Consider the following 18425-nt stretch of genomic DNA (forward strand, 5'->3'; position numbering starts at 1 on the left):
CCTCAGAGATTAAAAATACAGTTGCTAAAGATGATTTTGGTTTAATTATCTGAATCACTGACAAGTGATTTTTTTTCCTCACTGAACTTAAATATCTTAACCGTAATAAGAAAATTAAGTGTTCTGTGTCTGCCAACTGTATTTTGGATTCCTACCTGACACCCATCCACATATATAAGTGCAAGCTAATATGTTAAACAGTACACACATGCCTTACTTTGGCTTTCGGTTGCTGTGATAATGACCATGTCCAAAAGCAGCTTAGAGGAAGAAAATATTTAGTTTAGCTTACAGACCACAGAACATCACTGAAGGACTCCAGGGCAAGGGATCAAGACAGGAATCTAAAAGCAGGAACAGGGCAGAGGCTACCACTTAGGAGTATGGCTTACTGGCCTGCTCTGTGGCTCACATTAAACTTCTTTTCTTATGCAGCCTAGGCACACCTGCGTAGTGATTGTACTACCTACATTAATTAGCCATGAAGAAAACACCCCAGAGCATGCTCACAGGACAATCCCATTGAGAAAATTCTCAACTAAGGTTCCCTATTCCCAGATGTTTCAACATTACCACCAGGTTAGCCATTGCAGCAGACCTTATAGATCTGCAATATGAAAGAGCATCGCAGCCCTCTCTGGTTATCAGTAATAGTGAATGCAAGTATGGGTCCTTCTCCAGACTTAATGAAAATCCTTTCTCTTTAATTTCCCAGATTTTGGACCTCATGTCATTTGTAATGCATGTTTCCACCTACTCCTCCTGTTTTCATAACACACACACACACACACACACACACACTCACGCACATACCCTTTTGCTCCCCTTGTCTTTCATGTAGACTGATATAAGGACAATGGGCCAACTCTCCTTATACAAAAATTTCTCTCCATGTATTGTCTTAAACTCCGCCATATCATAAAGACCACAATAGAAAAGAAGTGTTGGGACCATTATTCTTCCCATGACAAGCTCTGATTCCCCTTTCTGACATCTGGCTCTGCCATAGAATCTTGCAATTGATAACCATAGGAAGAGCTATGCTTTGGATGTTCCTTTATCCTAGCTATGATGTTATATCGTTCAGCGTGGTGCCACACTAACCCAAACATTTGCCCGGTCTCTCTGGATCCTTATTGTGGGTTTGTCCTTAGTATTTGTGTTTCTTTGTCTAATCATGTGTCTTCTACATCTTTATTTCCTTGAGAAATTGTTTCACTTCAGATCGGCTTTCTATAAATTAGAAATAATAAATACAAGAAATATTATAAATTCATTCAGTGCAGAAATGTACATTAAGTGAATTATTTTGCTTACTTATTATGATGTATAATTTTTAAAATTGCTATTTTTATGTAATTCTTTATTGACTTAAATGTAATCTTAAGTGGAAACCAAAATAACTATTGCCATCATGAGTATTGCAATCACAGTTAGCAGCATAGTGATATTAAAAAAGGTTGCCTCTAAAATTAATCAATAGATTCTTTGTTACTTAGGAGGAGAAGGGCTTAGAATGAAAGGCTTCTAAAAGACCAGAAATAAAGCCATTCAAAGGAAGAGACAGGTCATCTTTCTAGATTCTGTAATCATGGTGCACACTCTGTAGAAATAACCTACCATGAGCTGAAGAAAACATTACAGAACATCTTACTTCTGCTTAATTCTGGTATTTTATTGTTTCCTTCAGGTAGTGCTGGAACGCCAGTGATGTTTAACAAAAATGGGGATGCTCCAGGCCGTTATGACATCTTCCAATACCAGACAACAAACACCACCAATCCTGGTTATCGTCTCATTGGGCAGTGGACAGATGAACTGCAGCTCAATGTAAGTCCTGATTGACCTTTTTCCTTCCTTGGTATGATAAGCATTTGGGTATTAATTGTCTCAATTAGATGAGTCTTTTCTGTTAATGTGCTTTTCTACATATAGAACTGAGTGTGCAATTTCATCCAGGCTTTATGAAGAGCTAACAACCATCTATCCAAAAATACTTTAATAATGATGATAATGACAGAATTGTGTGCACTGGGTTTTACATTTTTTACCATATATTTATTAAGGTGGTTGGGGAGATACATGCACAGGTAGGTCAAATGACAATTTTTAAGGAGTCAGCTCTCTTCAAGTCTTTTTTTATTTATTCGATTTATTTTTTATTTACATTTCAAATGATTTCCCCTTTTCTGGCTCCCCACTCCCCGCAAGTCCCATAATCCCTCTTCCTTCCCCCTATTCCCTCATCCACCCCTTCCCACTACCCTGTTCTGGTATTCCCCTATACTGCTGCACTGAGTCCTTCCAGAACCAGGGGCCACTCCTCTGTTCCTCTTGGACATCATTTAATATGTGGATTATGTCTTGGGTATTTTACATTTCTAGGCTAATGCCTATTTATCAGTAAGTGCATACGATGATTGATCTTTTGAGACTGGGTTGCCTCACTTAGAATGATGTTCTCCAGCTCCATCCATTTGACTAAGAATTTCATAAATTCATTGTTTCTGATGGCTGAAGAGTACTCCATTGTGTAAATATACCATATTTTTTTTTATCCATTCCTCCGTTGAGGGACACCTGGGTTCTTTCCAGCTTCTGGCTATTACAAACAGGGCTGGTATGAACATAGTGGAACATGTGTCCTATTGCATGCCATGAAATCCTCTGGGTATATGCCCAGGAGTGGTATAGCAGGGTCCTCCAGAAGTGTCATGCCCAGTTTTCTGAGGAACCGCCAGACTGATTTCCAAAGTGGTTGTACCATCTTGCAATCCCACCAGCAGTGGAGTGTTCCTCTTTCTCCACATCCTTGCCAACACCTGCTGTCTCCTGAGTTTTTAAGCTTAGCCATTCTGACTGGTGTGAGGTGAAATCTCAGGGTTGTTTTGATTTGCATTTCCCTAATGACTAATGATGTCGAGCATTTCTTAAGGTGCTTCTCAGCCATCCGAAGTTCTTCATGTGAAAATTCTTTGTTTAGCTTCGTACCCCACTTTTTAATAGGGTTATTTGGTTCTCTGGGGTCTAACTTCTTGAGTTCTTTGTATATATTAAATATTTGCCCTCGATCAGATTTAGGGTTGGTGAAGTAACTGCCAAGTGCCTTTATAGGCTGAGCCATCTTGAAGGGTTGACATTGAATTTGTAACCTAGTCTTCAATTCTGTGAAATCCTTCATTTAATCTGACTCAAATTCCTAATGAGTTACCTGATAACAACTTTAAAGATTCTTTGTGAATGGAATTGTTACCTCTTCTTTTCTAATTTGATAGTAATAAGTTTTTTTAAAAAAAAAAATTATTTCAATGCCAAACTATTTCACAAATCATTACCTCATCCTAGCATTTTGTGTGATCTCTTCATCTTTTTTATAAAATGTGACATTGAATGAGCAGCTACTTCCTTGTACAGGATCATTTCAATGTCCCAATTAAAGGCAGGAGCATTCACTCTTATCCCATCATTATGTCCACTTTGGTGCTTGAATGGGTTGGCTGAAACACTTGCAAACTTGAGTTAAGGTGGTCCATATGCAGGACCATCTGCTTTATTCAGTCTCTAACTTAGATATTGAATTTATCTAGAAATAGCTTTGCAGGTATCTGCAGAACTATATTTTACTGAACATCTGGGTGTCCAGTAGTCTAGTCATGTTGACACATAAAGTTTATCATCATACTCAGTGTCTCATTCAGTCCTCTCTGTATCCTATCAAAAGGGGGAAAATTATGCCTATAGCCTACCTGAGTCTGTATTTCAAGGAGGTACCAGAGGAATGAAGGAAATGACACACTCAAGGTAGACTTCTTTTGGGGTCATGAGAACCACAGTGAGATCATGATACAGTCAAGACTGAAGTATGTAGGAAACTCACAGGCAGAGACAGAGATAAGAATTAAATTGAAGTAACTATAGAGTGAGTGTGTTTTACATTTTCTAAAAAATAAAAAAAGAGGGTTGTGAATAGAGGAATTGATGAAAGCACCACTGGCTGGTTACTGGTTGGTTATCTAACTCACATGTTGACCTTTGTTGAATTCACTTGCATTTGGATCCTCTCCCTCTTTAAGGACTGCTCTCCAAATGCCTACAATCTGGCGTATAAGAGTAATGGATCCAGTTAGCACATGCCAAGTATGACTAAGGACAAAATCCAAACACACACACACACACACACAGAGAGAGAGAGGGGGGGGAGGAGACCGTTCATTGTGGGACAGAATTATTTAAATTGGAAAGAGGAAAATAGGAATGAAAATCAGATATGAATCTTTTGCTGTTCTCAGAACAGAATAGGGGAGGGTGAGCTAAACCACTTTCAAAGCACTCTCAGACTTCACTGTTCATCAAAACCATCTGGAGGCTCATAAAATCTAGGAAGTGGGGCCCATCCCCTGAGTTTGATTCATTAGATCTAAAGCTTATGCAGAACCAAATGTTTCCCTTTCCAAGATGTCCCCAGGGAGTGCTGATGATCTTTTGAGAATCCCTGCCTACGAGTTCTATCTGACCATGAAAATGAAGCTAAGTGAGTGGTGCATATGTATTCCTTAAAGGGGTATATGACTCTTGGCAATCTTTAGATGACAAAGGATGCCAAGAGAGGGAGGGGTGAAATCAAGAATGACAATTATTTGGAATTTTTAAATATGTGGGGCTTCCTAAATATGTAAGAATCAGATAAATATGGGGAAGGATATGGAGGTACAGCCAAATAAAAAGTGTCCATTTCCAATCTATAAATGGCTTTAAAATATGTTTGGAAAGAAATGAGGAAAAGAAGGACTCCCCCAGGCCTTGAATATCTTCTTGAAAATAATACCATTATTTTCTCCATACAGAACCAAGTTTAAACCAGTCTATACAGTATGCCTGGAGAGTGGAACCAAACATATGCTTGGGACTTTTGTGTGGTTCTGGGAGAAGGATTGAAGATCTCTGACCTGGCATTAAATAAGCATTTTTCATTACACTTTATGACACTAAGGGTAGTAGTGTATTATTCAGGGTTCTCTAGAGTCACAGAACGTATGGGCAGTTCTCTATGTAGTGAGGGAATTTGTCGATGACTTTCAGTCTGTAGTCCAACTTCCCAACAATAGTCAGCAGCAGCTGTGGATGAAAGTCCAAGGATCTAGCAGTTACTCAGTCCCACAAGGCAAGCAGGCAAGGAAAAGTGAGTCTTTTTCCAATGTCCTTATATAGGTCTCCAGCAGAGGGTGTGGCACAGATTAAAGGCATGTGCCACCTAGCCTTTAATCTCAGATGACCTCAGAGATCTCCTTGTCTTAATCTTCTGGAATTCATAGCCACTATGCTTCAAGATATCCATGCCAAGATCCAGATCAGAAACTTTTATTTCTGAGCCTCCAGATTAAACTCACCTATGGGTGAGCTTTCCAATTCTTGATTGTAGTTCATTCCAGATATAGTCAAGTTGACAACCAGGAATAGCCACTACAGGTAGTGTGTTAGAATGAGAGGGTTGGTCACCCAAATCTTACAAGGATGTCTCAGTTTGTTCTTGGGATGCATGAGAAGTATAAAAGTGGGTAACTAAGGGACACATGGGGCCATTTTGATAAGAATGATAGATGGTAAATTCAAATGACATGGCCATCTAATGAAATCAGTCTGGCAGTTCCTAAGAAAACTGGCCATGACACTTATGGTGGACCCTGCTATACCACTCCTGGGAATATACCCAGAGGATTCCCTGGCATGAAATAAGGACACATGCTCTACTGTGTTCATAGCAGCCTCATTTATAATAGCCAGAAGCTGGAAAGAATCCAGATGTCCCTCAATGGAGAAATGGATACAGAAAATGTGGTATATTTACACAATGGAATACTACTCAGCAATTAAAAACAATGAATTCATGAAATTCTTAGGCAAATGGTTCAAACTGGAAAATATCATCCTAAGTGAGGTAACTCACAAAAGAACACACATGGAATGCAGTCACTGATAAGTGGATATAAGCCCCGAAGCTCTGAATACCCAAGACACAACTCACATATCAAATCATTCCCAAGAAGAAGGAAGGAGAGGGTGCTGGTCCTGAAAAGGCTTGATGCACCATTGTAGGGGAGTACCAGGACAGAGAAGTGGGAGGGCGGTGATTGGGGAATGGGCAGAGGGAGGAGGGATTATGGGACTTATGGGGAGGGGGGAACTGGGAAAGGGAAAATCATATGGGATGTAAAAAAAGAATATAGAAAATTTTTTAAAAAGGAAAAAATGGCATGGCCATTAAGCTATGTTGTCTGGATAGGAGGCCACTGTGTGGAAATTTTTCATTGTTAGTGTGACTTTAGTCATTTGAGGGAGGTGATAAAAATAAAGAGGAATTCTAGTTCACTCACAGAACAGTACCCTTCACATCTGGAGGTTCAGAGCCACAGTCCAGGTATCCCATCCTGCCTACCATAATTTGTCCTTATTATCCTTTTTGTAATGACTATTGTGATTCAGTTTTTTTTCTTTTAAATTGCTAGTGTAGAATTTGAGCAAGCACTGCTATGTGTTCACTTTCTTCTTTTCAGTGAAACAAAACAAAGCATTTGAAGTAACAGTTCTACTTCTCACTTACAAAGACTCAGGGGTGCTCTTTCAATCCCCAGCTACATCTTTTCTAGCAAATGCAATTTTTAGGAGTGCTTCCTCTGAGGTCAGTAATTGCAAATTAGTTTCTGAGCCAATGAAGTTTTCAGTTTTCCACATCCCAGTGCTGCAGACCAGGCTACCCAGCTTTTCAGGATATGGGTTTTCCTGAATGTGGGTGCCTAATGGTGTGCCATCTATTACAGAGCATCTCACGTGCCCTTCCCACCAGCATTGTCTCTCTGAGACTTTATTCTCCTGTAGCTTAATAAGAGATGACTGCATGCTATGAAGATGGAGTATTTCTGCATAAACAAGAATAACTACAAAATTCCACAGAAGGGAATTAGGGACAAAGAAATTGTTTAGTGGGCTATGGGAAAGTCCTATAGGAATAAACTTGACTCAATTGCTGGTGTTTCTATTCCACTGTCAAGAGAGTCCATAAAATAACTGCAGGGAAAGAAAGAGAAAAAGACTGGTTTGGGCAATGATGGCCCGTGAGAATGTTGGAAAAAAAAAAAAAACAGGGCTGCATCCCTGTGTTTTGAGAGCAAGAGTGCAATGAGTAGTTTATAATATACATAGCATATTTTACGATGACACATAGTTGTTGGTTTAAGAAAACCTATTAAAATGGTTTCCTTTATCGATATCTTAAAGGGTCAGATATATTTTCCTTTAAAGAGATGGAATAAAACACGCTTGACAGTGAATAATAAAGGACTGTTTCAGAACTGTAATAGATATCAAGAAAAAATGGAATGGGTATACTTAAACCTTTTCTATAGTGTGGTTAAAGCAATGTCGGACTATTTGTTATAGAAACATAAGTGACTGCCATTTGCTTCAATGCAGTCATTGTAATAGGTATATATATTCTGTATTGTTAGTAGTAGGGAGGGTTGCCAATCCCACCCTGGAATCCCCTGTTCTTCCCTTTCTTAAAGATAGTTTTCTTTTTAACAGCATCATCTTTAACTGGTCAGGAATTAGTAGAAAATTCGGACATTTCCAATGTTAATGTTAATCATGTAAATAGATGAAATTGAAATAACAAAACATTAAAGTTTTGTTATTTTTCTTTTGTGAAATTCTTTATTATTTTTTTTTATACACAAGTGTGAGTATGTACACCACAGAGGGAAGAAAAGAGGGTCAGCTCCCCTGGAACTGGAGACAGAAATTATACTGTGGAATCAAGCTGGGGTCTTTGTGAAGAGCTATAGACTCTCTTAACCAGCAGTGGGCTAGTTTTAGTGCTAGGTGCCTTTAGTGCTAGTCTTAATGGGCTATTACCAAAAAAGATTTGATGAGTTAGAGAGGAGGCCAAAGGGATCTTGCTGAGCCTTGTATAAATAGTTCAAGTTATCATAAGGCACCCTCTTCTTTCTTACAGCAGAATAACTAGGGGAGATCCTACAGATTATTGGGATTTTCAGCTCTATTACTTTCTTTCTATTGAACTTACAATATTTAAATATTCAAAACTTCAGAAATTGATTCTAGGTTGAGGTCATATTTTATGTGTGATAATATGCCAAGTATGGTGATTTTGTTAATTGGTATGTAAATCTATTGAGAGTAAAGAAAGAATTATTTTTTAGCACCCATTTCTCCTGCTTTAGCCTCAATTTCTTTATAAATGGCTTGCCAATTCAGGGATAGCATCAGAGTCAGTGTAAGTTAAACAGTGTAGCTATAGTGATAATAAAGGACATTCAGACAAGAAAAACCACTGCATGTCTACTGCACTGTCTGGGTAGTTGTGATTGTTTGCATATATTGGGCCAGGGAGTGGCACTATAAAGAAGTGCGGCCTTACTGGAGTAGCTGTGGCCCTAGTAAATGCTTCACTGTGGGCATGGACTTTAAGAATATTCTCCTAGCTGCCTGGAAACCAGTTTTCTCTTACCAGCCTTCATATGAAAATGTAGAACTCTCAGCAGGAGATATAGAACTCCTGCACCATGCCAGCCTGGATGTTGCCATGGTTCCACCTTGATAATAATAGACTGAACCTATAAGCCAGCCCCAATTAAATATGGACCTAATAAGAGTTGCCTTGATTGTGGTATTTGTTCACAGCAATGGGGATCCTAACTAAGACAGAAGTCAACATGGTATTTCTGTGAATAGCAAGTAAATGCACTCCCAGGAGTTCAGGGACCTTGAGTGTGAGTCCATGGTGTATATTTACCAGGGAAGAGATGTCAAACTTAGGACGAGAAGCTAGATCTATGTCATTCTGTTTGAGCCTTAGCAAGCCCTTCATTGGAAGCTGCTTTCTTCTGTTATCATTTGAAGAATTTCAATAAAAAGGGTTCCTTTACAACCATGACTACCATTGTAATCAACAATGAAACAGTAATCAAAGTGCGAGAAATACCTGTATCCTCAGTACTAATGGTCAATGATTAGGAATGCAAGACCATAATGAGCTACAATGGCAGGGGTTAGGGATGGAAGGATTCTCTAAGTCTCAAAGACTCAGAATGAGGGAGGCTCTGAGGAGTCAATGCAGTTGACCTTAGCAGAAATCCCTAACAGTTGGGATATAGAACCTGAAGAAACCACTGGTAGCCAGAACACGACCATCAATGAAGACTTGGGGACCAACCACCTATCACACTCTTGATCCGAAATTGGTCCTGTCTAAATAAAATGCAGAGACAAAGATGGAACAGAGACTGAAGAAAGGGACCACCAGTGACCAGCCCATTTTGAGATGCATCCCACAGGAAGGCACCAAACCCTCACACTATTAATGGACTATTAATGGTGCTATGTTGTTCTTGCAAACAGAGGCCTAGCATAGCAGCCCTCTGTGAGGCTCTACCTAGTATCTCACTGAGATAGATGCAGGTATCACAGACAATCATTGGTCAGAAGTTGGGAACCCTTGTGGAAGAACTAGGGGAAGGATTGAAGGCCCTCAAGGAGATGGTAACCCCACAAGAAGGCCAACAATGTCAACTAACCTTGATCCTTGAGAGCTCAAAAAGATTGAGCCACTAACCAAAGAGCACACATAGGGTGGTTTGAAGACCTGGCACATATGTAGCAGAGGGCTGCCTAGTCTGGCCTCAGTGGAAAAGGATATGCCTAATGTTGCAGAGGCTCTTGTAGCAGGGTGGGGAAAACAGGAAGCAGGGGGCTGCCTCTTAGAGGTGAGGGGTAAAGGGATGGGGAGAGGGGCATGAACTCTGCAAGAGGAGACTGGGAGGGGTACAGCATCTGGAATGTAGAAGGGAAACTTGAGGCAATCCCACTAAAATCGGGGACCAGACAAGGCTGCCCACTTTCTCCTTATCTATTCAATATAGTACTAGAAGTCCTAGCCAGAGCAATCAGGCAGCAAAAAGAGGTAAAAGGAATACAAATTGGAAAGGAAGAAATCAAACTATCACTATTTGCAGATGATATGATACTATACTTAAGCAACCCCAAGACTTCCACCAAGAAACTCCTAAAGCTGATAAACAACTTCAGCAAAGTGGCTGGATATAAAATTAACTCAAGCAAATCATTAGCCTTCCTCTACTCAAAGGATAAACAAAATGAGAAAGAAATTAGGGAAATGACACCCTTTACAATAGTCCCAAATAATATATCATACCTAGGCATGACCCTGACAAAGGAAGTGAAAGGTCTATATGACATAAACTTTAAGCCTCTGAAGAAAGAAATCAGAGAAAGTCTCAGAAGATGGAAAGATCTCCCATGTTCATGGATTGGCAGGATCAATATAGTAAAAATGGCCATCTTGCTCAAAGCAATCTATAGCTTCAATGCAATCCCCATCAAAATCCCAAATCAATTCTTCATAGATCTAGAAAGAACAATTCTCAAATTCATCTGGAATAACAAAAAACCCAGGATAGCAAAAACTATTCTTCACAACAAAAGATATTCTGGAGGAATCACCATCTCTGACCTAAAGCTCCACTACAGAGTGATAGTGATAAAAACTGTTTGGTGTTGGTATGCAGACAGGCAGGAAGATCAATGGAATAGAATTGAAGACCCAGAAAGAAACCCACACATGTACAGTCACTTGATATTTGACAAAGGAGCTAAAAAAAAAAAAATCCAGTGGGAAAAAAGACAGCATTTTTAACAAATGGTACTGGATCAACTAGAGGTCTGCATGCAGAAAAATGCAAATCAAGCCATTCTTATCTCCTTGTACAAAGCTCAAGTCCAAGTGGATCAAAGATTTACACATAAAATCAGACACTCTGAAGCTTACAGAGGAGAAAGTGGGAACAAACCTTGAACACATAGGCACAGGGGAAAAGTTTCTGAATAGAACACCAATGGCTTATGCTCTAAGAGCAAGAATCAACAAATGGGACCTCATAAAACTGCAAAGCTTCTGTAAGGCAAAGGATATAGTCAATAGAACAAACCAACAAATTGGGAAAAATCTTTACTAACTCTACATCCGATAGAGAGCTAATATCCAACGTATACAAAGAACTCAAGAAGCTGGTCTCCAGAGAATTAAATAACCCTATTAAAAATGGGGTACAGAGCTAAACAGGGAATTCTCAACTGAGGAAACTCAAATGGCTCTAAAGCACCTAAAGAAATGTTCAGCATCCTTAGTTATCAGGGAAATGCAAATCAAAACAACACTGAGATTCCACTTTACACCAGTCAGAATGGCTAAGTTGAAAAACTCAGGGGACAACAGATGCTGGAGAGGATGTGGGGAAAGAGGAACACTTCTCCATTGTTGGTGGGATTGCAAGCTTGTAAAACCACTCTGAAAATCAGTTTGGTGATTCCTCAGAAAATTAGACCTGTGGACCCAGCTATATCACTCCTGGGCATATACCCAGAAAGTGCTTCTACATGTAATAAGGACACATGCTCCACTATGTTCATATCTGCCTTATTTATAATAGCCAGAAGCTGGAAAGATCCCAGATGTCCCTCAGCAGAAGAATGGATACAGAAACTGTGGTATATATACACAATGGAGTACTATTCAGCTATTAAAAACAATGAATTCATGAAATTCTTAGGCAAATGGATGGAACTAGAAAGTGTCATCCTGAGCAAGGTATCCCAGTCACAAAAGAAAGCACAGGGTATGGACTCACTAATAAGTGGATGCTAGTTCAAACGCTCAAAATAAACAAGTTGCAATTCACCCAGCACAGGAAGCTCCAGAAGAATGACTTAAGTGAGGGAGCTATGGTTCCTCTGAGAAATGGAACAAAATGCTCACAGGAGCAACAAGGGAGGCAATGTGTGGAGCAGAGTCTGAAGTAAAGGCCACCTAGCGAGTGCCCTACCTGGGGATTCATCCTATAAATAGTCAGCAAACCCCAACACTATGATGAGAAGCATATACCAAAAGGAGCATGCCATGGCTGTCACCAGAGGGGCCCTGCCAGAGTCTTACTAATTCAGAAGCAGAAACTAGCAACCAAGCTTGGACTGAGCTTGGGGTCCCCAACAGAGGATCTGGAGGGTTGTCCGGAGGAGCTGAAGGGGTATATAGCCCCATGGGAAAAACAATGACTTTGGACACCCAGACACCCCAAGACACCCAGGGACTGAATCATCAACCAAGGGTTGATGGTTCAAGACAAAAATGTGGCAGAGGAATGCCTTTGGGGGCATCAGTGGGAGGAGTGGTATTTGGTCAGGTAAAGGCTCAATAGAGGCCACAACAAAGGGAAACAGATGGGGGCGGGGAGTTGAGGGGGAAGATGGGACTGTGTTGGGTAGAGGGGCATATACATGGAGGCAGGGGGAGGGAAGAGGGATAGAGAATCATTGGGGAGGGGGGCTTTTGGGAGGGAGAAATTGGGAAAGGTTTTACCATTGGCATTGTAAATGAAGAAGATACTCAATAAAAAAAAAATGAAAAAAGAAAAAATGAAGGGGTACCTTGTAAAGGTACCTGCTGTCACTAGGGGGCAGTAGTGAGGTGGGTGGGAGAGCTGATGATGTGAGTTCAATTACTGGACCCCACAAAATGGTAGGAGAGAATCGACTCCTAAGAGTTGTCCTAGGAAACTCCTCATGCATTTTCTTTGACATAGTTCACACACAAGCATTAGATTAATTAATTAGCTAATGAAGTAAATTTTAAATTAATGAGCTGCATGTAGCTTAATGGTAGAATGCTTATGTATATGCTTTAGGCCCTGGGGTCCATCATCAGCAGTAAAGAAAAATGAAAAATTGGTCTGGGTATTGTTATGCTGAGTGGAAAAGAAAAAGAAAAATCAATCTCTTTTTATCTAGCAGAAATTTTCATGGCATCAATTAAAAATTAATCCCTAAAATTTTAATTTTGTTAAATACTGAATCTTTCACTCTAGTTAGAATTTCAACTGTCCAAGACATTTAAAGACCTAAGAACATTTGATTTCTAAAACTACCATTGAATAATACTTCTATGCACCTGAAAGTCTACTAATCAGCCTATTATTTGATAATTGCAATATGCTTATTAAAAAGTCTAATCACCCATCATTTATAATATAACTGAATAACAGAGCAATAGACGTACTTATATCTATATAGGCAGAAAGAAACATATGTGAGCTGTAAAACTACTGTACTTCAGGACAGAAAGACAGTTGAGCAGTTCAGAGACTCTACAGTCTTGCAGAAGACCAAAGTTCAGTTACCAGCACTCAGGTCACTTGATTAACATCTCCAGCTCCAGAGGTTTCATCACCTTCTCAGGACCTCCATAGCCACTGCACTGAGACAGACATAGACATACATTAATAAAATAAAATACATTCTAGGAATTCTTCCTGTTCAGACTGAAGACTTAGGGAACTCAGCTTGTTGGTGGTCATCATTAATAACTCTTTTCTCTTAACCTGCAGTTAAAGCTACAGCCTTTGGAGGAGTTGTGTAACAGGCTTTTCTGGGGCAGGCATAACAGCCATATCTACACAACCCAAAAGGAGAGTCTAGGGAAGACCAACTTAAGGACTTAATGTTCAATTTTTCCAGAATCTTCCACATGTTATCCTCCTGCACATGTGATGTTTTGGTGACCTTATGTTTACCACCTGAGGTTCTTGAGCCTCCTCTCCCCTATTGCAGGTAATATTTCAATTTGGAGCGAACTCTGCCCTTCAGAGGAGCATTCCAAACAACAGAAAGTGAACTGCTGGTTGGATACAAGTCTCAGTTCTACTGTCAGTAGCTTTAAATCAGAATTGTAGACATAGCTGTTGAACAGAGTCACTGAATTAAATACATGTAACATACTTGAAATATAGTAAATATTCAGCACTCCTCAACCAATGTAGCAGCAGAGACAATGATTATGAAGTAGTAATAATTCTGCACATGATCTGTAGTTCTTTAAAAGATTAATGTCTGGTATTAACTAATGAATGTCCCTTGTAACTTAGTGCATTTAGCCAAATTCTTAGCATATAGAAATATCTAATTAAACATTAAATGAATGAGCAGGAATAAACAATTTTAGGTTGTCATCTCAATGACAACCTAAATGCAGAAGGAATTCAGCATCAGTCAATTAGATGATTTAAGAACTTGATCTACAGCTAAGCAGGTTGTGTCCACCTTTAATCTCAGCAGATCAGGGACAGGAGCAGACAAATCTGTGCTGAATTAGAGGCCAGCATGGTCTACATAGAGAATTCCCTATCAGATATGGCTACATAGTTGACATGTCTCAAAAGAAAAAGGGCTTGATTTACCACTTTGGTCCCAAAGTTTCCTTTAAGAAAGCTGTATGCTTCTTCAGGTCACACAGAGAGAGTCTTTTGGTCTTTAAATGATACAGCAGAAAGAAAAGAAGCAAATGGAAAAATAATTGGTTGGGGTTTTGCTCCCATTGATTTGTACTCTGGAAATGTGCTAGTGGCTGTTTGAGAATGTGAAGTGGGATAACTGCTCTTGAGGCATCAGGTCAAGTACAGGAGACACTGGATACTTCTGCTTTCCGTATGGTCGACTAAATAAGGAAAGGAAGGGACACTATCACATACATCTCTTGCTTTGCCATCTCCTTTTTCATGCTGTTTAGAAGACAAATGAAGTTAGAAAGATTTGGGACTACAGGTATCTGGTCTATAATTATGTCTCTGTCCAGTTGTAAGCTCTTTGAACTTCACAAAGAGGCATGCTCTGAAAGGATGTCTTTTAGCTCACCACCAGTGTGCCATAGAATACTTCCATTTGCCAGCATGTCTGCTCTGAATTGTACAAAAGACACACCCCAGTGTCAACAGCTCTGCATTTGTCAGCTAACCACATCTGAGAAATCCCAAGCTGAATATAGCAGGAATGTTTAGACATTTTTTTTTGTCTTCTCTAAAAGGTCACCTCTAGCAATAATATGACTTATTTCTGACCAGCAAGAACTGGCTAGGTTAAAATCATAGCTTCTCACTTTACACAGGTTTGGGTTCTCTTTTTACCTTGGACCAGATCATGCCCTCTGACCTTTTACCCAGCTGGTTCTTATTCTGTCCAGGATCCCCATTATTCTCACAAGCATGCTGTTTTATTCACACAAACTAGACTGTAAGTACATGCTGACTTATGTCTACTAACTTGGTTTGAGCATGTGTTTCACTTTATATTTATAGTCTCTGGAAATTGGTTTCCAGAAAAATCAACAATAATATATCAATAGAGTTAATGAGCTAAAACCCCTGTAAGTGGGTAATAGTACTTTTTATAGAGGGTCAATAACTGCAGTCCATAAGAGAAAGATACCTTCACAGAGACAGTAGCTTTGCTTGGAAACATCTTTGTGCCTGATAGAAGTATGTTGAAAATGAAAAAGACAGCTTTTTCCTTGGTTTGTCAGCATCTCTTCTTGAAATCAATGGTATATGCTTGGGCTCTTTCTGTGTGTGTCTGGAAGATTAATAGTATTTATAATTATAAATATGGCTCCACAAATATGTACATTACAGAAACGTGAACCCCCATAAATTCTTGTTTGCATGGTAGGCATTCAAGCAAATCACTTCATATTTATTAATATACTCTGGGATCTGCAGGGAAATTGTTACGTTTCATTACTATTTACATCTTAGGCTCAGGCAAGGTATATATAGAAAAAAGGAAATAAAATGAATGAGTTCAGAGAGCTCAGCTATTCTATCAAGAACTTGTCCTACTTATTGCCAATCCAGAACTGTGAAATGTAATAATGGGAATTTATATGTCCTCTAAATCCTTTACCCCTAGAAAGCCAAAACTTCTAGAATGATCTTATTAATTTTATATTAAAATATAGGAGATACATCTGAAGGGTTGCCAATGATTAGGAGATGATTATAAAATGGGATACCAACAAAAGTCTCATTTGAGTCTCAGCCTTTAACACTAGTGCTTAAGGAAAACAATATGTAACCTAATTTAGTAGTAAGATGTCCAACACTGTAGCAAATAGGTGAGCTAACCCGTTTATGAAACTAAAGGTTTACATGGCATGTAGTTAGGGGTTTTTGAACCTATGCTTATCCTTTGGGAGTCTTGATGAAGTAGATGTTAGAACTTTGTAATTTTATGAGGTCCCATTTGTCAATTCTTGATCTTAGAGCATAAGCTATTGGTGATCTGTTCAGGAAGTTTTCCCCTGTGCCCATGTCCTCAAGGGTCTTCCCCAGTGTCTTTTCTACTAGTTTCAGTATATCTGGTTTTACATGGAGGTCCTTGATCCACTTGGAGTGAAGTTTAGTACATGGAGATAAGAATGGATCAATTTGCATTCTTCTGCATGCTGACCTCCAATTGAACCAGCACCATTTGTTGAAAAGGCTATCTTTTTTCCACTGAATGTTTTCGGGTTCTTTATCGAAGATCAAGTGAGCATAGGTGTGTGGATTCATTTCTGGATCTTCAATTCTATTCCATTGGTCCACTTGTCTGTCACTGTGCCAATACCATGCAGCTTTTAACACTATTGCTCTGTAGTATTGCTTGAAGTCAGGGATACTGATTCCCCCAGAATTTCTTTTGTTGTTGAGAATAGTTTAAGGTATCCTGGGTTTTTTGTTATTCCAGATGAATTTGAGAATTGCTTTTTCTAACTCTGTGAAGAACTAAGTTGGAATTTTGATGGGGATTGCTTTGAATCTGTAGATCACTTTTGGCAAGATGGCCATTTTAACTATAGTAATCCTGCTGATCCACAAGCATGGCAGATTTTTCCATTTTCTGAGGTCTTCTTCAATTTCCTTCTTCAGAGACCTGTAGTTCTTGTCTTATAGATCTTTCACTTGTTTGGTTAGAGTCACACCAAGATACTTTATATTGTTTGTGGCTATTGTGAAGGGTGTCATTTCCCTAACTTCTTTCTCAGCCTGTTTATCCTTTGACTATAGGAAGGCAACTGATTTGCTTGAGTTGATTTTATAACCAGCCACTTTGCTGAAGTTGTTTATCAGCTGTAGGAGTTCTCTGGTGGAGGTTTTGGGGTCACTTAAGTAGACTGTCATGTCATCTGCAAATAGTGATAATTTGACTTCTTCCTTTCTAATTTGTATCCCCTTGACCTTCTTATGTTGTCTAATTGCTCTAGCGAGAACTTCAAGTACTATATTGAAAAGATATGGAGAGAGAGGGCAGCCTTGTCTAGTCCCTTATTTTAGTGGGATTGCTTCAAGTTTCTCTCCATTTAGTTTGAGGTTGGCTACAGGTTTGCTGTATATTGCTTTAAGGATGTTAAGTATTGGCCTTGAATTCCTGTTCTTTCTAAGACTTTTAGCATGAAGGGATGCTGAATTTTGTCAAATGATTTTTCTGCATCTAATGAGATGATCATATGATTTTTTTCTTTGAGTTTGTTTATGTAGTGGATAGCATTGATGGATTTCCTTATATTGAACCATCCATGCATCCCTGGGATGAAGCCTACTTGATCATGGGGGATGATCATTTTGATGTGTTCTTGGATTCGGTTGGCAAGAATTTTATTAAGTATTTTTGCATCAATATTCATAAAGAAAATTGGCCTGAAGTTCTCTTTCTTTGTTGGATCTTTGTGTAGTTTTGGTATCAGTGTAATTGTGGCTTCATAGAATGAGTTGTGTAGAGTTCCTTCTGTTTCTATTTTGTGGAATAGTTTGAAGAGTATTGGTGTTAGGTCTTCTATGAAGGTCTGATAGAATTCTGCACTGAAGCCAACTGGTCCCATGCTTTTTTTGGTTGGGAGACTTTCTCTGACCCTTTTTATTTCTTCAGGTGTTATGGGACTGTTTAGATGATCTGTTTGATCCTGATTTAGTTTTGGTGTCGGATATCTGTCTAGGAAACTGTCCATTTCCTCCAGATTCTCCAGTTGTGTTGAGTATAGGCTTTTGTAGTAGGATCTAATGATTTTTTGAATTTCTTCAGTTTCTGTTGTTATATCTCCCTTTTCATTTCTAAGTTTGTTAGTTGTATACTGTCTCTATGCCCTTTGGTTAGTCTGGCTAAGGGTTTATCTATCTTGTTGATTTTCTCAAAAAATGAGCTCCTGGTTTTGTTGATTATTTGTATGGTTCTCTTTGTTTCTACTTGATTGATTTTGGCCCTGAGTTTAATGATTTCCTGACTTCTACTCCTGGGTGAATTAGCTTCTTTTTTTTCCAGGGCTTTCAGGTGTGTCATTAAGCTGTTAGTGTCTGCTCTCTCCATTTTCTTTTTGGAGGCACTCATGGCTATGAGTTTTCCCCTTAGCACTGCTTTCATTGTGTCCCATAGATTTGGGTATGTTGTGTCTTCATTATCATTAAGTTCTAAAAAGTCTTTAATTTCTTTCATTATTTCTTCTTTGACCAAGGTATCATTGAGTAGAATATTGT

At 39.1% G+C, this 18425-nt stretch overlaps 1 protein-coding gene across 1 annotated transcript in view; it reads left to right on the forward strand.

Moving 5' to 3' along the window:
* Grm7 (glutamate metabotropic receptor 7) overlaps positions 1-18425 on the forward strand; it is an 897218-nt gene that overhangs the window by 657477 nt on the left and 221316 nt on the right. Inside the window, exon 7 of the mRNA XM_052174477.1 lies at positions 1691-1830. Within this exon, the coding sequence (XP_052030437.1) occupies positions 1691-1830 (140 nt within the window). The remainder of the gene's footprint in view (positions 1-1690; positions 1831-18425) is intronic.

Source organism: Apodemus sylvaticus, chromosome 2, assembly GCF_947179515.1.
Source record: "Apodemus sylvaticus chromosome 2, mApoSyl1.1, whole genome shotgun sequence".
Lineage (NCBI taxonomy): Eukaryota > Metazoa > Chordata > Mammalia > Rodentia > Muridae > Apodemus > Apodemus sylvaticus.